At 36.4% G+C, this 23,393-nt stretch overlaps 1 protein-coding gene and 1 non-coding gene across 3 annotated transcripts in view; one reads left to right on the forward strand and one right to left on the reverse strand.

Moving 5' to 3' along the window:
- Positions 1-23,393, reverse strand: part of SBF2 (SET binding factor 2) — a 483,767-nt gene that overhangs the window by 255,239 nt on the left and 205,135 nt on the right. For both annotated transcript variants that reach the window (XM_047693703.1, XM_047693702.1), the window contains exon 3: positions 17,284-17,421. In XM_047693703.1, coding sequence (XP_047549659.1) covers positions 17,284-17,421 — 138 coding nt within the window. The remainder of the gene's footprint in view (positions 1-17,283; positions 17,422-23,393) is intronic.
- Positions 10,284-10,431, forward strand: LOC125080196 (U4 spliceosomal RNA). The gene has a single exon (XR_007121234.1). It is a non-coding gene; the product is annotated as a U4 spliceosomal RNA (small nuclear RNA).

The following is a 23,393-nucleotide window of genomic DNA, read 5'->3' on the forward strand; positions in this document are numbered from 1 at the left end:
CAACCAAAGAGACAAAGATCTATATTCTTTCCATAGATCTATATTTTTGTAGATGTAAGTATATTATCTCATTAAATCCTTCCAACAATCCTCTGAAGTAGGTGCTATTATCATGACTTACCCATGGTGGAAAAATTTACATAGCGTGAGGTAAAGTAATTTACTGGAAGTTACACTTGTGTAGTAAATTTAGAGAACTAAGGTCTGAATCCAGAGACAAGTCTGTGAAAATTTTTAAAAGGGACCTTAGAAAAACATCCAATTAAAACTTCTCAAAGGATAAGCAAATAGAGATTGAGAGGTTACAATGCTCACACATAAACTATAAAAAATGATTAGTGATATGTAAACTTGTCTGTGCATTTAACGTGTTTTACTGGGTGTCCACCAAGTGCCAAGCACTAAGGCTGCAGTAGAGACAGAGCCCCTGCCCTTATGAAGCACACATTCTGGGAGGGGAGACCAAATGAAAAGATGAATTTAAAAAATGAGCAAAATAATTTTTGTGTTAAGTCCTATGGAGATTTTTTCAAAAGATGAACAATGGAGAGTAACTGGTCAAGGGAGCAAGGGAGATCAGAGAAAGCTTCTCTGAGAAGGTGAAGTTGGAGCTGACATTTGCAAGACGAGCAACTAGTTTCTTGAAAATCTCAGGCAGCACAATTCAGACAGAGACACAGGCAAATGAAAAGGACCTTAGGTAAGAAGGAGTTTGGTATATTTTAAGAAACATAAGAGCAGCAAGAATATATAAAACCCAAGTCATTATAAAGAAAACTATGGCTCACCAGAAGTGTAGCTACGATCTGTCACCATACAACACTATTACAATATCATCGACTGTATTCCCTATGCTGTGACCTTTATTCCTGTGATTTATTTATTCCATAACTTGAAGTCTGTGTCTTCCACTCTCCTTCACCCTTTTTGCCCATCCTCCCGCCCTCTTTCTCTGGCAACCATCACTGTTTTCTGTATTTATAGGTCTGATTCTGTTTTTTGTTTGTTTATTCATTTATTTTTCAGATTCCACAAGAGTGAAATCATATGATAACTGTCTTAGTCTGACTTATTTCACTTAGCTTAATACCCTCTAGGTCCATCCATGTTATTGCAAATGGCATGATCTCATGCTTTGTTATGATTGTGATATTCCACCATATATCTGGAATATTATACACACCTTCCTTATCTATTTGCCTTTTTTTTTTTAAGATTTATTTATTTATTTATTTGGCAAAGAAAGAGAGACACAGAGAACACAAGCAGGGGGAGCTGGAGAGAGAGAAGCAGGCTTCCCGCTGAGCAGGGAGCGCGATGTGGGGCTCAATCCCAGGACCCTGGTATCATGACCTGAGCCGAAGGCAGAGGCTTAAACCACTGAGCCACCCAGGCACCCTATTTGTTTATTGATGTTCACTTAGGTTGCTTCCACATCTTGGCTATTATAAATAATACTGCAGTAAAAGGTGCATATATCTTCTCAAATTAGTGTTTTCATTTTCTTTGGGTAAATACCCAGTAGTGGAATGATTGGATCATATGGTATTTCTCTTTTTATTTTTTGGGAGACCTCCATACTATTTTCCACAGTGGCTATACCAGTTTACATTCCTACTAACACCACACAGAGATTTCATATCCTTGCCAACACGTTATTTCTTGTCTTTCTGATTTTAGCCATTTGAGAGGTGCTTCTCATTGTGGTTTTTATTTGCATTTCCCTGATGATGAGCAATACTGAACATCTTTTCATGTGTCTATTGGCCATCTGTATGTAAGTCTTCTTGGCGAAAAAGTCTATTTAGGTCCTCTGCGCATTTTTTTCAAAAAGACTTATTTATTTGAGAGAGAGAGAGTTCATAAGCAGGGGAGGGAGGTGCAGAGAGAGAGAGAATCCTGAAGCAGACTCTCTGCTGAGCATAGAGCCCAGGGCAGGGCTTGATCCCAGGACCAAGCGATCATGACCTGATCTGAAATCAAGAGTCAGCCGCTTAACCGAACTCAGCAACCCAAGTGCCCCCTCTGTGCATTTTTTTTTTTTTTTAAGATTTTATTTATTTATTTGTCATAGAGAGAGAAGCGAGAGTGAGCACAGGCAGACAGAGTGGCAGGCAGAGGCAGAGGGAGAAGCAGGCTCCCCGCCAAGCAAGGAGCCCGATGTGGGACTCGATCCCAGGACGCCGGGATCATGACCTGAGCCGAAGGCAGCTGCTTAACCAACTGAGCCACCCAGGCGTCCCATGTGCATTTTTAATTAAAACTGTTTCTTGAAGAGTTTTAAGCAAGGAGGGTAATCTCAATTCTGTTTTGAAAAAAATCACTCTAATGTTGAATGGAGAATAGCTTGCAAAAGTAGAAATAGGAAGGCATTGTTAGAAGTCTGGTAGGTGGGTGGATGTTGGGGAGGGTATGTGCTATATGGTAAGTGCTATGAAGTGTTTAAACCTGGTGATTCACAGACCTGTACCCCTGGGGCTAATAATATATTATATGTTAATAACAAATTAAAAATTTAAAAAAAGAAGTCTGTTAGATAAGGCAAGATGTACAGTAGAGTAGTAATGGGAGATAGAAGAAAAGTAGTGATTAAGGATTCAATCTGGAAGTAGAATTGACAGGATTTGCTGATGGCTAGAATGTGCAGGATAAAAGAAAGGGAGGGTGAGTGGTAATTCTAAGTTTTATGTTTGAACACATGGCTGGATAGTAATGACATTTACTAAAGATAGAAAACTAAAGAAGACACAGATAGGGGCTGGAGATGGAAAGAGGAATGGGGAGTAATCAGGAGGCAATATGCCTTGCATATTTTAAAGGCTCAATAAATGTGAGTTCCATTCCTCTTTCAATCAGTTTTTTTTCTATTATTATAAAAACAGGACAGCAAGAAGCTAAAGCTCTGTTTAGAAATAATGACTATAAAGTCAATTATATCTCAATTAAAAAAAACAAAAAAATGGCTATAAAAACTATTTAAAGGTAATCAAAAATATGACATAGGAATATACTAAATGCAACAAGTTTAAAAAGTAGTAAACAGTATATAGGGTTAATTATTTTTACTTTTTAAATAAAGATTTTATTTATTTGACAGAGACACAGCAAGAGGGGAACACAAGCTGGAGGAGTGGGAGAGGGAGAAGCAGGTTTCCTGTCTGAGCAGGGAGCCCAATGGGGGGCTTGATCCCAGGACCCAGAGATCATGACCTGAGCCGAAGGCAGATGCTTAACAACTGAATCACCCAGGCACCCCTATGCTTACATTTTTAATGTGGAGGAGAAAAGGCCTGCAAGGTTATACTCCCCAAAATTAGCATTTTCCTTAGCATATGTCTTTGGTCATAGGATTATGGCTGACACATACCACATAAAAATATACAAATATCTAGTGAAAAATAATCTGCTAAAATATTTACTCTTGTACTATCTTTATAACAAAAAGTTTAAAGTTTTAAAAGTAAACAGTAACGTTTATCAGTAGGTTTATTTAACACAGAATGGTTGGCCATACATAGCAGGTGTCACAGAAGGATAAGGTGTAGTTTTCTGTGTCAGGAAATTTATATTCTAGCTTAAGTGCTAAAACCAACACAGGTGAAATAACAGCAATAAGTGCAAAACAATATTATAACATTTCGAAGTTCATATTTAAAGTGCTTGAGAAACTCTGAGAAGGGAAATCAGTGAGGCCCACAGCAGTGAGCTGGAATTTAAAGGATAAATAGAAAAGTCAGAGATAAAGGTAAAGGGAAAAGAAGAAATCCAACAATGAGACAAGTCAAAGCATCCAAAGAGTCAAACTCAGAAAAAAGCAATATGCTATGTACATGACCAGCTTGAATTTTACTATGTATCTAATCTACCTATTACATTTTCCTAATTTTAGCCCTTATATACCTTTTAAAAATATGAGCTAAACACTAAATTTTTATGCTAGGCATACTTAAGTAAAGTGTGTTGCCTATGTTCACATTATTAGTGGATAAAATAGATTAATTTGTAATATACTTTTTAATGATAATTTGTTGAAGCTTTAATTTTTGACATCTTTTATTTCAGTAATTCTTACTACGTACCTTTTTTTAAACACCCTTTACCCTCCAGTTAATTAATATGCACTGAATAAATCAGTTAATAAGTTAATCATCATTAACTGAAAAATATGATCATTGTTACTATGTTCCTTATCCTTTATCCCCAAGACATAATTAATTCAAATCAATTGTTAGTTATTACTCAAGAATTCTTTGGTATATCTTTTAAGATTATTAAGAGCATCTAGGACTGACTTCAAATGTCAACAATATGACAAATACTATTAAGCTAATCCTTATCTCTGAAGAAAAAGAAATAATTATCACAAACTTTTGTATGAGGTAGGAAAACTGCAAATAAACTTGTTTGTTTCTTTCTAACAAGGTTAACCAACTCCAAATTAGGTTCTCATAAATTCAAGAATATTATTTTGTGAAATACAAAAGTCAATGGGCTCTTTTGAAAGTTCTTTTCCATTATGTGTTAAAATTGGTTAAAAAGATTAGAAATGACAAAACATTAGTTTTTAGATGAAAAATTATATTATTTGGTGAGTTATAAGATCATAGGACTTAAGTTTACAAATTCATAATTTAAGCACAATGTAAATAAAAGGTACTTTCCTGGAATCCCTAATTTAGAAGTTTATAATGTTGGGCACTAAGATCCAAGATTTCAGCATTATTTTTTTAAAGAACACATGTTGAAACTTTAATGATCATGTAACATGGCATAGTGAAACATTCCATAAAGACACAGGACATTTGGTCATATTAAATATATTGGTCTAAAAAGCAGGCTTTTATTCAGATGATGAAATATTCTGTGGATCATAATTTATGTAGAAACTCTATATCTACTTTGAGCAAAATTAATATATATCTCTAAAATCAGAAGTAGTTAGGGGTGCCTGACTGGCTCAGTCAGAAGAACATCTGACTCTTGACCTCAGGGTAATGAGTTTGAGCCCCGCATTGGGTATAAAGATTACTTAAACAAAACTTAATTAGGGGTGCCTGGGTGGCTCAGTCAGTTAAGTGTCCAACTCTTGATTTCAGCTCAGGTCAAGATTTTAGGGTTGTGAGACTGAGCCCTGCATTGGGCTCCCTCCTTGGTGGGGACTTTGTACTGAGATTCTTTGCCTCTGCCCCTCACCCCACTCTTGCTCAAGTGTTGTCCCTCTCTCTCTCTAAGGTGAATAAATAAATCTTTTTTTTTTTAAGATTTTATTTATTTATTTGTCAGAGAGAGAGACAGCACAAACAGCGGGGAGCAGCAGGCAGAGGGGGAGGCAAACAGAGGGAGAAGCAGGCTCCCCGCTGAGCAAGAAGTCCCACAAGGGACTTGATCCCAGGACCCTGGGATCATGACCTGAGCTGAAGGCAAATGCTTAACCGACTGAGCCACCCAGGCGTCTCAATAAATCTTTTTTTAAACAAAGTATAAAATCAGAGGTAGTTAACATGATGGAATAATAAAACAATATAGTACTAGAAGGTAACCACTTCATTTTACAAACAAGGAATCTCATGCCTAGAGACATGAAATCACTTGCTACGATCATACAGCTCATTCAATGTAGAATGGGGATTAATAAGTCAAGTCTTCTAACTCATGGGTTAGTTCTCTTTCAGCTATCTTGTATTCATATACAACCTTTAAAAGAAATAGGTATTAGTTCAAAGAACTGTTTAGAAGACATGACATACAAAAAGTCAAGCTATAAATCTGGGAAGATGTTCACACTTTATTCCATTAAGTATAGCTGCATGTAATAATCCTTCTTGCATTTAAATTAAATAGTAACAACAATACACAGTTCTTGCTGCAGCCCTTCTTATTGTAAAATTGTCCAAATTTAAGAAAAGGCATTTAATATTGAAGGATTTTGGGAACTTGTTCTCAAAAGTTTGTCTTGTTGTTTTAATGTCTCATACATTTTAAGCATATAATACTCATCAGTCATAACTAATTCAATGAAATGTTTTCTCTACAGAATGCATCTGTGATGGATGTCAAGAGGAGTGCTAAGACACAGCATTCTGTGCATTAAGAAATTCTCAGTTTGAAAAGGGAGAGGATGGAGAAAGAACCCTTGCACAAAAAGCATAATCTTCCATTCCTACTACAAAGAGAATCCTATGTGGATATTTGTATATGTTGCAAATTATCAAACGTCAGAATAAACTCAAAATATATGTCCCCCCAATTCTTATGTCTGTCTGAATTATGTTACTTATGCTAGTTTTCACTCGATTCTCTTCATTGAATGAGGTCTGAGGATTAGTCTCTAGGATACCATCAAGTATAATGCTGACTGTGGGGTACCTGGCTGGCTCAGTAGGTGGAGTGTGTAACTCTTGATCTTGGGGTTGTGAGTTCGAGCCCAAAAGGGGGCATAGAGATTACTTAAAAAATAAAATCTTAAAAAAAATGTATAATGTAATTTCTTTTTTAAGATTTTATTTATTTATTTGACATAGAGAGATCATAAGCAGGCAGAGAGGCAGGCAGAGAGGGGGGGAAAGCAGGCTCCCTACTGAGCAGAGATCCTGATGCAGGGCTTGATCCCAGGACCCTGAGATCATGACCTGAGCTGAAGACAAAGGCTTAACCCACTGAGCCACCCAGGCACCCCGGTCTTCTCTAATTTCTAATTTAGTGAGATACATAATCATTGACAAAACCCTCCTTAATAGAATCAAGATTATTCCAAAGAGATATTCATAATCGTGTTGTTCATAATATTGATAAAGAGAGGAATTAAATGCCCATTAGGAGATGGTTAAAGTATATTATATCCATGGTCAATTAATGTGTAGACATTAATTATATCTATAAAGAGTTTTAGTTTTTTAAAAAAATTCTTATTAAAACAAAATACATTTAATTACCGGGTTTTTTTTCTGTTCTCTTTCTTTATTCCCCAATACATTCTAAATTTTCTACAATGAGCACAATTTAAGTGTTTGATAACCAAGTGAGGGAAAAAGAAATAAAGAAAAAATGATTAGGTTATTATTCAGATAAATCAAATGTTTTATGTGATTTCCTATACTGCTCCAAGTTTTCCCAACAAGAGATTAGTTTATAAATCCATTTTTATTACTTCATTTTTCCAGATAAATTGCTCAATCATTTGGAATTGCTGTATTTTACTATGAGCATTTAAATTTATTTTTTTCTCACAAAGTTCAATAACTATTTAAATAACACTTGTTAAAATGTACAGATTCCATTGATTTGTAATGTTTCCACTGTCAGATACTGATAATAATAATAAGACCAATTATGGTATATTCTTGACAATTTTTCTTGAAACAATATACAATGATATAATTTTTGCAGCCTTGTAATATATGTTTTAGTATTTGATATTGATATTTGGTCTCTGGAGACAGACAAATTCAAGCTTTTTGACTTAGTACCAGAACTCCCTGGGTAAGTCTTTTAGCCTCATCCATAAAATGGATGGTTAAAACTTACCAAGTGCTGTTCTTTTTTTGTTTGTTTTTAGATTTTATTTATTTATTTGAGAGAGGGAAAACAAGCTGGGGGTGGGGCAGAGGGTGAGGGAGAAGCAGGCTCCCCGCTGAGCAGGGAGCAGTCAATCCCAGGACTCTGGGATTATGACCTGAGCCAAAGGCAGATGCTTAACTGGCTAAACTACTCAGGCACGCCCCGCCCCAAGTGCTGTTCTTGAGAGAATAAAATAAAATAAACTACCTGTGAGTTAAATAATATGGAATAAAGGTTCTGTAAAACTTTCAGCACAGGGACGCCTGGGTGGCTTAGTTGGTTGGGCGGCTGCCTTCGGCTCAGGTCATGATCCCGGCATTCTGGGATTGAGTCCCGCATCGGGCTCCTTGCTTGGCAGGGAGCCTGCTTCTCCCTCTGCCTCTGCCTACCATTCTGTCTGCCTGTGCTCGCTCTCTCTCCCTCTCTCTCTCTGATAAATAAATAAAATCTTAAAAAAAAAAAAAAAAACTTTCAGCACAGTGCCTGGAACATGATAGGCCTTCAATGTATCATAAACATGATAATCTTTTTTTTTTCTATCCATAGCTTTTTGCCTGGACTGCCCTTTCTATTTCCTCTACTCTAAGCTTTTATTAGCTCTTGTTTTTTAAATGGCCACTGGGTCCTTTAAAATCTGTAAGATTTATTTCAGCTACATGTCTTTAATTATTAACTCCATCACTGAACTGGTACTTAGCATAGGTACGTAGGAGAATCTTTATACTTAAATTTTGATTTTGCCTTACACACCAGATTTTAAGCCAACTGAGATAAAGAAACATATCCTATTCCTTCTATGTACCTCTTTATTCTTCATCTTAGTTCTCCAATGTACCTTCAATCATCACCCCCCATCCTTTGACAATTTATTTGCTGACATACCAAATGTCTTTACTATGAATTGCATCATTACTATTGGTTCATAAACATAATTATAAACACATTAAAAAGACTTTAAAAAGATACAACTAAATAAAAAATTTAGACGGGTCTATCTTTTAGATAAGCCCATAAAAAGCAACCTTATATTTATCTTGTTTAGTGATTACATTTAAAAAATTACAATCATATTGTCTAGTTGAATAATTTTGGGAACACATTTTCAAAAGTTTAATGCAAAGATTTTGCTTGTCATTATTGACAGTGTTACTGTATCCTGGAAAGATAAGAGCCAACATTCTTAAAGTTGCACAATTATACTTTGGATGGTGTGTGTCCCTAAGTTCCTCCTCTTCAGGCTTCCAAATAATGTGTCATAGTATATTTGGTATGAAGTAATTCACACCAAATGAGAATTAAAAGATCTATTTTTGAACTGATGATATGATCCAGAAATAAAAGAAAAACACATTTTTAAAAAATAACAGAGTTAACTTCACACCAAAAATGGGAAAAACATTAATGATGACCTAGAAAGGAACATCATCAGAGTTTTAATACTATTTACTCAAATTCTGCCTCATTGTTTGTGCCATTTTGGGGGACCAATTCCAAACAACATTAACTTTCTGTTATGAGCACAGAAAAGCTATCATACAATACAATTCCGGTGAGTACCTTACTACCTAACTGCAATTCTATAGGAGCCAGAATTCTCACAGCTTATTTTCATTTTCAGAAACTTGGGAAAACTCTTAAGAAGCAGAATATAAGCTTCTGTAAGTTGATTATAAAAACTAAGTAAATTATAATTTTGGGTCCACTTAAAATGGAAAATGGGCAAATATCTAAGCTTAAAAAAAGATTTTTAAACATTGATTCCAAATACACAAGAACCTACATCTTGTTTCTAGTATTATTCTCCACTCAAATGAGCCAAGGAACCTTGGAAAAATGGCTGATTTCAAGGCCGAGGGCAAGGAAGGAACAAGATGATCCTGGATCAGCTTATTATGACATAAAATTTTAAAAATGCTTTAAAAAATGATGGGGCCTTATCACAAGAAAATAGGAACCAACTTGAAGGGTACAAGTCTAGGACAATTTGTGCATGAAAACCATTAATTAAATACTATTAAAGAAAACAGAAAGTGGAATAAATGAGTCTATAGCTCAGACAGACAAGACAGGAAAAGGTCTTCCCTGCTTATAGTAAAATGTCAACTACTGACTAGTAAAGGTAGAAGACGTTTGGAGGTGGGAAATAATCATTTTACAACCATCATAATAAAAATTGGCCCAAGCAAGAATCATCACTAAATGCTAAATCTAGAGGGACATGATTAATGAGTAATGGAAGGTTTGCATTGTTTTAAAGTGTCTTCCCACAGTTTATTTATTAGCTGAAAGCAATAAAACAGCAACTGTAGAATGGAAATATCTGGCCATCACCTGACCAAATTACCAAATTAACATAACAGATGGACACCATTATAAGAAACATACTTTGGGGTGCCTGAGTGGCTCAGTTGGTTAAGCATCTGCCTTCAGCTCAGGACATGATCCCAGGGTCCTGGAATCAAGTCCTGCATCAGGCTCCCTGCTCAGCAGGGAGCCTGCTTCTCCCTCTCGCTCTGCCTGTCGCTCTGCTTACTGGGACTCTCTGTCAAAAAATAAGTAAAATCTTTAAAAAAAAAAAGAAAGAAAGAAAGAAAGAAAAAGAAAAGAAAAGAAACACAGTATTTCAAATGTTGGTAATATTCCAACTGCTGATGTATAAACTGAATCTAAAGATAAGAGACATCAGAAAAAACACAATAATGAATATTCTATTAAAAAGGGACATGAGCTTTGTGCAGTGGCAGTACCGTGGCCAATGAGGTTTATCTGAGGTGCGATTATTGCTAATTAAAAGGGGACATGAGACCTGCATTATTCAAAAATGTCAATGTCATAAAACAAAGGGTGAGCAACTTTTCTAAGATAAAAAGACACGGGGTGCCTGCGTGGCTTAGTGGGTTAAAGCCTCTGCCTTTGACTCAGGCCATGATTCCAGGGTTCTGGGATTGAGCTCTACATCGGGCTCTCCGCTCAGCAGAGAGCCTGCTTCCTGCCTGCCTCTCTGCCTACTTGTGATCTGTATCTGTCAAATAAATAAACAAAATCTTAAAAAAAAAAAAAGACACAACTAGAAATGATAATTAAAAGCCATATGTGATTTTAAACTGCATCCTGTACTGGAGAAGAAAACAAGGGAGTTCTATAAAGAACATAAGCAAATATTATATTTACTTAGGTGCTCTGATGGGTATATGAATATTTACAATTCTTAAATCCTCTTGATGGGTTGACTACTTTATCATTATAAAATGACCTTCTTTGTCAATTATTACAGCTTTTAAAGTCTATTTTGGCAGTGCCCAAGTGGCTCAGTTGGTTAAGCATCCCACTCTTAGTTTTTTGGGTTTTTTTTGGCTCAGGTCATGATCTCAGGGTTGTGAGATCGAGCCCACATTGGGTTCTGCATTCAGTGAGGAGTCTGCTTGAGATTCTCTCTCTCTGACCCTCCCCTCATTTACAAGCAGCCATCTCTCTATATATATAATAAGTAAATTTTTTTTTACTTTTTTTTTTTTTTAAGATTTTATTTATTTATTTGACAGACAGAGATCACAAGTAGGCAGAGAGGCAGACAGAGAGAGAGGGGAAAACAGGCTCCCTGCCGAGCAGAGAGCCAGATGCAGGGCTCGATCCCAGGACCCTGGGATCATGACCTGAGCCAAAGGCAGGAGGCTTAATCCACTAAGCCACCCAGGCACCTCCCCCACATTTTTTTTAGTAAGTAAATCTTTTTTAAAAAGTCTATTTTGTCTGACAAGTATAGCTACTATAGCTTTCTTCTGGTTTTCATTTGCATGCCGTATTTTCTTCTATCTTCAATTTCAGTCTGTATCTACCTTTAAAGCTTAAGTGAGTCTCTCCTAGGTAGCATTTAGTTGGGTCTTATTCTTTTTAATCCATTCAGCCATTCTAAATCTTTGGATTAGAGAACTTAATTTGTTTACAATTAAAGTAATTACTGATCAGTTTATACTTACTAATGCCATTTTATTCCTTGTTTTCTGGATATTCTGTAATTCCATTGTTCCTTCCTTCCTCTCTTGCTTTCTTCCTTTGTTACTTGATGTTTTTCTTTAGTGTTATGCTTGGATTCCATTCTCTTTATCTTTTCTGTATCTACTAGAGGTTTTTACTTGTGGTTACCGAAGTTGCATAAAACAGTTTTTTTTTAAAAGATTACTTATTTATTTATTTATTTGGCAGACAGAGATCACAAGTAGACAGAGAGGCAGGCAGAGAGAGGGAGAAGCAGGCTCCCTGCTGAGCAGAGAGCCCGATGCGGGGGTTTGATCCCAGGACCTGAGATCATGACCTGAGCTGAAAGCAGAGGCTTTAACCCACTGAGCCACCCAGGTGCCCCAGCATAAAACAATTTTTAAAAGTCTACTTTAAGTTGATGACAATTTACATTAGAACATATTCTAGGGCAACTGGGTGGCTCAGTGGGTTAAGCCGCTCCCTTTGGCTCAGGTCATGATCTCAGGGTCCTGGGATGGAGTCCCGCATCGGGCTCTCTGCTCAGCAGGGAGCCTGCTTCCCTTCCTCTCTCTCTGGCTGCCTCTCTGCCTACTTGTGATCTCTGTCTGTCAAATAAATAAATAAAATCTTTAAAAAAAAAAAGAACATATTCTAAGCACTACATTTTTAATCCCCCCTCACCTAATTTATGTTTTTTGAGGCTATAATTTACATCTTTTTAAAAATCTTATGTATCCATTAACATGTTTTTTTTGTTTTGTTTTGTTTTTTAAATATTTATTTATTTGACAGATAGAGATCACAGTAGGCAGAGAGTCAGGCAGAGAGAGAGAGGAGGAAGCAGGCTCCCCGCTGAGCAGATAGCCCGATGCGGGGCTCGATCCCAGGACCCTGGGAACACAACCCGAGCTGAAGGCAGAGGCTTAAACCCACTGAGCCACCCAGGTGCCCCCCATTAACATGTTTTTATACAGTTATTTTTACTACCTTTTCTTTACGATTTTATTTATTTATTTATTTACTTACTTAAGAGAGAGAGAGAAAGAAAAGCAGGAGAGGTTCAAGCAGGCTCTATAACTAACACGGAGCCTGACCCGAGGCTCGATCTCATGACCCTGAGTTCATGACCTGAACTGAAATCAATAGTCAGACACTCAACCCAGCCACCCAGGTAGTCCTCTACTTTTGTCTTTTAATCCCTTCATACTAGGCTTTATAAGTGATTAAATCACCATCTTTACAACATTAGAGATTTTTTACAACTAGGATTTACACTTTAATATGTTTTCCTGTTACTAATTAGTACCCTTTCATTTCAGCTTAAAGAACTCCCTTTAACATTCCTTATAAGGCCAGTCTAATGGTGATGAACTTCTTCAGCTTTTGCTTGTCTGGAAACATGTTTATGTCTTCTTCAATTCTGAAGGACAACTTTGCCAGGTAGAATATTCTTGGTTGAATGCAACTTGCCACTCCCTACTAGCCCACAAAGTTTCTGCTAAGAAATCTGCTCATAGGCATGGGGGAGCCTTGTATGAACAAACTGTTTTTCTCTTCTACTTTCAAGATTCTCTCCTTGTCCTTAACTCTTGACACTTCAATTTTAATGTGTCTTGGTGTTGGTCTCTTTGGGTTCATCTTTATTGGAACTCCACGGGCTTTGTGGACTTTGATATCTGTTTTCTTCCCCATGTTAGATTTCAGCCATTACTTCTTCAAATAAGTTTTCTGCCCTTTTCTCTCTTATCCTTCCAGAATACCTAAATTGTGGATGTTGGTCTACTTGATACTGTCATGTAAGTCCTTAAAGCTATCTTCACTCTTTTTCATTCTTTTTTCTTTTTGTTCTTTTGATTGGGTGATTTCCACTGTCCTGTCCTCAAGTTCACTGATCCTTTCTTCTCCTTCATCTTGTCTGCTGTTAAATCCTTTTTAGTATTTTTCAGTGTGATTATTCTATGCTTTGGCTCTGTGACTTGTATTTGGTACTTTTTTATGTTTTGTGTTAAACTTCTGACCTTATTCATTCTTCTCCTGTGCTAAGGGACCATCTTTATAATCATTATTTTGAACCTTTTATCAGGTAAATTTCTTACCTCCATTTCTCCTTTTTCTGAGGTTTTATTCTGTCCTTTCATTTGGAACACATTCCTATTTCTTCATTTTCCTTGACTTTCTTTGTTAGTTTCTATGCATTCCTAATCTTGAAGGAGTGGACTCTTCTAGGAGGACGAACCTTATCAATTCAATCTTCCACAGTTCTTCGCTATCTCTGAAAACTCTGTGATTGTCAAGCAGACTACCTTATTCTTAGTGCTTCCTGTAGTTGAGGGTGTATCAAGACCTGTCAGTGTGCTAAAGAGAAGGATCTCAGCAACCACATTCTGACTGACTAAAAGCCAGGTCCTGAGGAAGCAGTTTTTAATGTATGCAAATATAGGTCTTTCAGTGAAAGACTTGGAGATGGGTATTTCTGTCTGCTGCTTCTGCACTGAGTCCTGGGTGGGGATGGCCAGGTAAGAACTTTCTTTTTTTGCTTAAGTCCTGTGGGAGCTGACAATTTAAGCCTTCCTGGCTACCAGAGCCAACATATTAAAAGGGTGCATTCCTTAGGCAGCAACTGCAAATCTGAAGTGCCAGACATGGGCACAGATCTTTTCAGGGGAAAACTGGTGAAGTGAAGTGGGCCAGAGAGAACATAGAGATGGCACCTGTTAGCCTCCCTGGTCTCCACTGAGGTCCCCAGAAATATGCTAAATTAGAAACCTGACCCTAAGGCAGGAGCTTTTAAAGTATGCAAATAGGGACATCTGGGTGGCTCAGTTGGTACAGCGCATGCCTTCAGCTCAGGTTATGATCCCAGTGTCCTGCGATCAAGTCCCACATTGGGCTCCCTGCTCAGGCAGCCCTCTGCCTGCTCTGCCTGCTGCTCCCCCTGCTTGTGTTCTCTCTCTGACAAATAAAATCTTTTTTAAAATTTTTTAAATTAAAAAAAAAAAGTATGCAAATGGGACTCTTTCAGGGAAAGACTGGGAGATGGATAGCTCTTTTCTCTTCATCCTGAGCCCTAGGGGGATAGCCACAGTGAATTTTTGTAAACCTATTAAGAACTCTAGTAGTTTGCTATAGACTGGTGGGTCTCATGGATATGAGCCATGTGTCCCTGAGACCCACCAGTCTCATGGACACTGGCTTTCAAAGTTAGGTGTTTTGGATGCCCACTCCTCAGGTGCAAGTCTTAAACATTATCCAGTTGAGGCTAGATGTTGGGTCCAAATGCCTTACACATCAGGAAAAAGCTGGAAGTTGTAAATTCCTTCCCAAAGTCACTGTGCAAGGGGTAAGATTTATGATAAGAGTCTGTCTTAGCCTTCCCTACTCATTTTAGTGTGGGTATTTTTGCCCAGTGTGAGTTGCTCAGCTAGTTCCTGGATTTCTTTCAGAAGGAATCATTCAATGGTAGCAGCAGATTTGGTGTGTCTGTGGGAGGAACTGAGTTCAGGAGTTTGCTATATCACCAATGACAATGGAGGAACCCCCTACATCATCTTAATGTATTAGTTTTCTGTCAGTTATTTTGGGGCAAGAGGGGTTGGCTGTGAGGGAGAAAGAAGGAAGAACGTGAAAAATCACAGTTTCATTGGGCAATTCTAGGGAATTGTGAAGAGATACCATCAGCAATAGAGAAATAAGGGGCACCTGGGTGGCTCAGTTGGTTAAGTGTCTGCTTTCGGCTCAGGTCACGATCCCAGGGTCCTAGGATCGAGCCTCACTTCAGGCTCCCTGCTCAGCGGAGGGCCTGCTTCTCCCTCTCCCTCTGCCTCTGCCTACTGCTCTGCCTACTTGCACTCTCTGTCAAATAAATAAATAAAATCTTAAAAAGGAATAGAAAAATAAAATACTGCATTCTCAGAACTAAATTAAATTCTGAAGATCAACAGAGAAATGAAAGGTCACCTAAAAGAGATAGAGAGGCTTTTGGCTAGAGAACACTTTTAGACTAAATAGATAAAAAATGGGAATTTGATTATTATTTGTTGGCAACATCCACTCAAACACTATCCACAATAGAAATGGCTATTGTCACTGACTTCTAAGTTTTTGTCCCCACTAACAACACAATCTCTAATCTCAAATGGAAACAATGGGCTATGTTAGTCTAATAGGTACTAAATATTAGACATAAAATATTCCTTAGTTTGATTCCACAACCAAAATGCTTCAGATTTTGAAATGGCTTCCCACAAAGATCTGACAACAAAGAGAGAATGTATTGATAATACAGGTGATGCATATTTTGTTCTATGTTAACTTTTAATTTACCACAGTAAATTAATAAACTAGCATGCTGGTTTTAATACATCAGTCTAATGAATGTGAGTAATATAAGTCTGTGTCAAGAAAGGTGACATCTTCTCTTGTACTACAAATTCAGATTTCTGCATCTGGTAACATTCAGATATTGGAGTTTTTTTGTTTTTTTTTTTTTAAAGATTTCATTTATTTATTTGACAGAGAGAGATCACAAGTAGACGGAGAGGCAGGCAGAGAGAGAGAGAGAGGGAAGCAGGCCTCCTGCTGAGCAGAGAGCCCGATGTGGGACTCGATCCCAGGACCCTGAGATCATGACCTGAGCCGAAGGCAGCGGCTTAACCCACTGAGCCACCCAGGCGCCCCAGATATTGGAGTTTTAATTAGAACAACCCAAACAACAAATGCTTCTTTGTGAGGCCATTTTAGAAAGCAAGCCAATCCTTTATTCTGGCAGTGATACTCATTCACCTGCGTGTAGCAGAAAGTACTACAGATAATGCAGATTGGCTTATTCAGTATCCTCCAAACTCTTTCATAGTTTCCTTCTTGCACTATAGAGCTTTGAAAGCAAAACAAACAAACAAATGCATAACAACAAAAAATTTTTCTGATTCCTTTCCAGGGGGGTGGGATCTGCATGGACTCTTGACTTCCTCAAGAAAACAAACCATGTGAGATTTAAAGCAAAAGTCACCAGTGTAAGATTAAACAGGCTGCACATGAGAGGTTAGATGTTTTAGGGCAACATGTAAAGGTTATATTGTCTAGTATGCAACATCATAAGTGCCAAGTGGTCAAAGGAAGAAAAAGTTACTAAAACAGACCCAAGCTAGGCAATTCCTAGTACCCAAAATTGGTTCCCAGCTCACCTATAATCCATGAAATTACATAAGCTGCCCAATACATTGTCATAAATCCTTTTATGCATAAATCAGAGAAAGTAGATTCAGCTGTCTGAAACTAAGAGCCCCAACAAATACTCCAAGAAACCAATATTTTTCATTTCTATGGTTCTAGCCTATGAATTTCAGTCTTCTCATATTGATACTCCCACCACTAATAATAATGACTTGACATTTAGTTGGGTACTTAAAAAATAATATTGAGCATTGTGATTGGTGATTTATAAACATTCTGATTATGCTCTATATTCTGAAAAAAATCTCTCAAGAACAGGACTGACAGGGAATAAACCAATTCATGAATATGCTATTCTTGGAAATACTCAGATTATGATCAGTATTTTAAAAGAAAACAATTAAATTTTACCTTCTTCCTCTCTTCTCCAACAGTAGAGTACCTCAGTCTTTCTAAAGTAACCCAAAGAACTTAAACTTATAGTTCTAACAACAACAACAACAGCAACAACAACAAAAATGGCATTTAAAAAAAGATTCCTAAATGTTGTTCTTTTGGCTAGAAAAGTTGTTGTACCTGAAGATTGATTTCTGCCTCATAGAAGGTTAGGCACGAGCAGTAATGTCGATCTGAGTCAATATCTGTCAGGACCACCACAAAAAATGTTGGCTGCTTCCTTTCTCTGGACAGCTGCCACCCTCCAGGCTGACAAAACTAAATGGGATAGAAAAAATTGTCACATTTTAAAGGTATAATGAAAATTTATTACTTATAAATTTTTGTGAAATATTAAATATCCCTCCATTGTAAAAAAAAAAAAAAAGTCCAGCTAATATGGTATGTTACCTAAGTCAATATATATATATATGTGTACAATAGCCAATATATATATATCTACTTTATATATATTAAGTACATATTTACAACATAGAACACTTTCTTCAATGCACATAAACATTTTAAGAAAACAGCCTAGATTTTCCACAGATGCCACTCATTCTTAGACACAGACTGGCATATGTAGATACAAATCACCATAAATGAAAAACTTCTCCCTCTTTAGAACAGATCATGAAATGAGTTGAAGACAAAGTGCTAAGTATCTATCACTGATGGAAAGGAGAATTATTTAAAAATTGCTTCATTAATCTAAGTCTTCAGTTCAATACAATGAAAAAGATATCTTGTTCATCAAAACAGACCATGTTATACACTATGTAATGTATATTAATGTATTGTAAGAAATAGAAAACATACAATGTATGCTCTTAGGGGAGCATGGGAACATGGCAGTGAACTGCTCTAAGATGCCCCAACAGAACTGGACTAGTAACAGAAAAGCAGTTGAAGAAGTCCCAAAATGCTTGGAGGTTAAACAACACACTTCTAAATAATACATGGGTCAAAGACAAAATCTCAAAAGAAATTTGAAAAATATCTAAATGAAAATACAACTTATTAACATTTTTGGGATTCAGCAAAAGCAGCACTTAAAGGAACATTTATAGCATTGAATGCATATATTAGAAAAGAACAAAGATCTAAAATCAATAATCTAAGTTTCTATCTTAGAAAGCTAGAAAAAGGAGAGTAAATTAAACCCAAAGTAAGCAAGTGAAAAGAAATTTTAAAAATCAGAGCAGAAATCAATAAAATTGAAAATAAAAAATCAACAGAGAAAATCAACAAAACATAGCTGGTTCTTGAAAAAGATCATTAAAATCAATAAGCCTCTAGCCAGTTAACTAAGAAAAAAAAAAGATATGAATTACTAATATCAGAGGTTCATATACAAAAGTTAACTGCCTTCCTATATACCAAGAAATGAACAAGTGTTGTTTGAAATTAAAAATACAGTACCATTTACATTAGAACCTCTCCCAATTAAATAATTAGGTTAAAGTTGACAAAATATATACAAGATTTACATGAGGAAAACTATAAAACTTTAAAGAAAGTAACCAAAGAAGTACTATATAAAAAGAAAGATATTCCATGCTCATGGATAGGAAGACTCAATACTGTCAAGTATCAGTTCTTCCAAACTTGATCTATAGTTCAATGCGATCCCAATCAACATCCCAGCAAGTTATTTTGTGGATAATGACAAACTGATTTTAAAGTTTACAGAGAGGTAAAAGATCCAGAACAGCAAACATAATACTGAAGAAGAAAAAAAATGTCAAAGAATAAAGTCATTATTTGACTTAAAGACTAATATTAAGCTAGAGTAATCAAGACAGTGTAGTATTGGTGAAAGAAGAGACATACAGATCAATCAAATAGAACAGAGACCAGAAATAGTATACCCAAACATAGTCAACTTTGACAAAGAAGCAAAGGCAATGCAGTGGGAAAAAAAAATAGTCTTTTCAAGAAATGATGCTGAAATAACCTGATATTCATATAGAAGAAAATGAATCTAGACAAAGATAGACCTTGCACTCTTCATAAAAATTAGCTCAAAGTGGATCACACACCTAAATGTTAAAAGCACAAAACTCTAAAACTCCCAGAAGATAATATAGGAAAAAATTTAGATGACCTTTGGTTTTGGCAATAACCTTTTAGATAAAACACTAAGTAATTAACCATAGAAGAAATAATTGATAAGCTAGACTTTATTACAATTAAAATTTTTTGCTGTGTGAAAGATACCATCAACAAATGAGAAGACAGTCGGGGCACCTGGGTGGCTCAGTTGAGTAAGTGTCTGCCTTCAGCTCAGATCATGATCTCAGGGTCCTGGGATCGAGCCCCATGTTGGGCTCTCTGCTCAGCAGGGAGTTTGTTTTTCCCTCTTACTCAACCTCTGTGCTCTCCCCTCTCTCTAATGAATAAATAAAATCTTAAAAAAAAAAAAAAAAAGCAATCTTGGCTAACAGCAGCCTGAGCATTAAAAAGAAAACGAAAAAGAAAACAACCCAAGGAAAGACTGGGAAAAGGTTTGCAAAAGACATACTAAATAACGTATAGTCATCCAAAATATACAAAGAATTCTTAAAAGTCAACAATAAGAAAATGAACAACTCAATTAAAAAATAGGCAAAAGATCTGAACAGATACCTCACTAAAGAAGATACACAGGAGAAAAAAAAGCATACGATAAGACATTCAACAACCTATGTCATTACAGAATTATAAATTAAAATAACAATGAGCTATCATTACATATCTATTAGAATGGCCAAAATCCAAAATACTGGCAATGCCAAATACTGACAGGATGTAGAACAACAGGAACTCTAATGCATCGCTGGTAGGAATGCAAAATGGACAACCACTATGGAAGATAGTATGACAGTTTCTTATAAAACTAAGCATATTCTTAGTAGACAATCCAGAAATTGTATTCCTTGGTATTTACCCAAAAACATGTTCACAAAAAAAACTTGCACATGGATGTTTATAGCAGCTTTATTCATAACTGCCAAAACTTGGAAGCAACCAAGATGTCCTTCAGTAGATGAATGGATAAATAAATTGTGGCACATTTGAGGCAATGGAATATTATTTAGTGCTAAAAAGAAGCCATGAAAAGGCATGGAGGATCTTTATATGCATATTACTAAATGAAAGACCTCAATCCAAAAGGGCTACATACGTTATGATTCCAATTACATGACATACTGAAAAAGGCAAAACTACGGAGACAGCAAAATAAGATTAAGGGTTATCTGAAATTGAGGACATTGCAGGGACATGAATAGGCAGAATACAGAGGATTTTCAGGGTATGGAACTTGTATAAGACTATATGCACAATACAGTATAATACCATAATACTGTATAATACCATATACATAAAACTGTGTAATACTATAATGGTAGATACGTGTTATTATACTTTTGTCAAAACCTATAGAATTGTGTAACACCAAGAGTGAATGCCAATGTACATTATGGACTTTGGGTGATAATGATGTCAATCAATGTAGGCTCATCAACTGTAATAAATATACCACTGTAGTTGGAGAGATTGATAATGTGGGAGGCTGTGTGCTTTGAGAACAGAGAGTATATAGGAATTCTTACTTCTTTCTGCTCCATTTTGCTATGAATCTAAAACTGCTTTTCCTAGTCTCCAGAAATATGAGGGGGGGGGGAAGTAAAGTCTATTTTCAAAAACCGGAAGAAAACAAGATTTCTTGATTAGCAGTATTGTTCAAGAAATGGAACAAAAACAGAAATGAAGTGACCAATACAGTAGCTCTCTGTGCCAGATTACCTTCTGTCATTCTGTTCAATAACCGTGTTATCTTGAGCATTTTATTTAAACTCTCAGTGTCTCAATTTCCTCATCTGTAAAAGGTAGTCTCTGAGTACATACCTGCTAGTACTCTTGGGAAGTCTACATGAGTTAATACATGGAAAGTGCTGAGAAAAGCCCCTGGGATATAATCCAGTGATGGAAACATTACTCCCTTGGATCCAACTTTAGTTTCTGTCATCATATCTATAACACTTTCTTTCTCCTTCTGTATCAGTTTCTTCCAAAACCTGCCCCTCCTTTCATTGCCTCATTGCCTCCTTGACTGAGTCTAATGAGACATAGAAAAGGGAGATCTGGATAATTTCCTACATTTGGAGAGAGACATTAATCGTGTTCAGAACTTTTCTACCAGTAGAAAAATTCTATCAGGCCAATTTCTATAAGCAAATGTCATAGGAATAAAGAAATAGCATGAAAAGCTTAAAAATATCACTAATTAGTAAATAAGTGAAAATGTTTTTTATATTTTTATTTTGAAATAACTATTTTTATAAAGATTTTATCTATTTATTTGACAGGCAGAGATCACAAGTAAGCAGAGAGGTAGGCAGATAGAGAGGAGGAAGCAGGCTCCCCACTGAACAGAGAGCCCGACGCGGGGCTCGATCCCAGGACCCCGGGACCATGACACGAGCCGAAGGCAGAGGCTTTAACCCACTGAGCCACCCAGGTGCCCCTATTTTGAAATAACCATTAACAAATATTTATTGAGTACTTGAGTATCAACTGTTCTGAGAACACTTCTCTGTAATTCCCAGTTATCTCCAGCACCCTCCAGACACAACAATCAAGTTCCTCTCCTGTGTTCCAACACCGTTTTTGTACTTTTTTATTATAGTAAGTAATCTTAATAACAACAACCTTTTCTTCTTATGTATCTCCCTAGAACTTATTGTCTATTCTACTAATTTGGTACAGAAAAGTTGACCTGTCATTTTCTTTATGTGTATATTTCTCAACACTCCACCAATCCAAGTTATTATGGCCATGATAAGGATTTTTTATTCTAGAACAGAATAAAAGAATATTTTATTCTGATTCATTGAACAGAATCAAAATGGGTACAGAGATTCAAAGGCATCCCAGTGGTAAAAACTATTTTCATAATAATAATAAAAATTAGTAGTTTCTTTCACTTCGTTGACATTTACATTGATGGTGCTAATGTAATGGCAAATAAAACTGCCACCACCTTAACAGAAATGAAGGCAGCAATCCCCAAATTATACTAGTAGTCACTGTATTCTTCATAGCTGCACATCTGCAGTTTAAAAAAAAAAAAAATCAATTTCAGTTTAAAATGTCCTTGATGAAGCAATAGTTTAATTTCATTATTACTCAACCCCTGAGTATACAACTTTTTAAATATTCTGTGTTTCAAACAGTAAGTAGATATAAAGCACTTTTACTTCATAAAGAAGTAGGATAGTTGTTCAGAGAAATACTACTATTTAACTGTTTATGTTGTAAGCTGAACTAGCTGCATTTCTTTTTTTTTCCTACCATTTTTTACTGGAAAGAATAAATGAAAGACAAATACCCTTATACAGATTTATGTATATGGCAGACATTTTCTCAAAATAATGAAGTGGGCCTGTCATTCTAAGATAAGGATCTGAGATACGCATTACCAATGATAAATGAGCTTTTAAACAATCATGAATCTCATAGCTTTTATATTTCTGATGAATGTGACAGTAACATTAACTAATGTAGTACTTAAAATATTATATATTAATATGTGTCAATATAGGAAAGATCTGTATAACTCACTGATTCCATATTTGCAAAATGACCAATGTATGATGTTATAAAATCATGGATGGATAAAAGACCCACTCAAAGTGCCAAGAGATTTTTTTTTTAAGATTTTTATTTATTTATTTGACAGAGAGAGACACAGTGAGAGAGGGAACACAAGAACAGGGAGAGGGAGAGGGAGAAGCAAGCTTCCCGCCTAGCAGGGAGCCTGACATAGGACTCCATCCCAGGACCCTGGGATCATGACCTGAGTCGAAGGCAGACCCCTAGTGAGTGAGCCACCCAGGCATCCAAGATTTTTTTTTGATTTTTTTTTTAAATTTTAATTTTATTTTTTATAAACATATATTTTTATCCCCAGGGGTACAGGTCTGTGAATCGCCAGGTTTACACACTTCACAGCACTCACCATAGCACATACCCTCCCCAGTGTCCATAATCCCACCCCCCTCCCAAACCCCCTCCCCCCATCAACCCTCAGTTTGTTTTGTGAGATTAAGAGTCACTTATGGTTTGTCTCCCTCCCAATCCCATCTTGTTTCATTTACTCTTCTCCTACCCCCTTAACCCCCCATGTTGCATCTCCTCTCCCTCATATCAGGGAGATCATATGATAGTTGTCTTTCTCCGATTGACTTATTTCGCTAAGCATG

The sequence above is a fragment of the Lutra lutra genome, chromosome 10 (genome assembly GCF_902655055.1).
Source record: "Lutra lutra chromosome 10, mLutLut1.2, whole genome shotgun sequence".
Taxonomy (NCBI): Eukaryota; Metazoa; Chordata; class Mammalia; order Carnivora; family Mustelidae; genus Lutra; species Lutra lutra.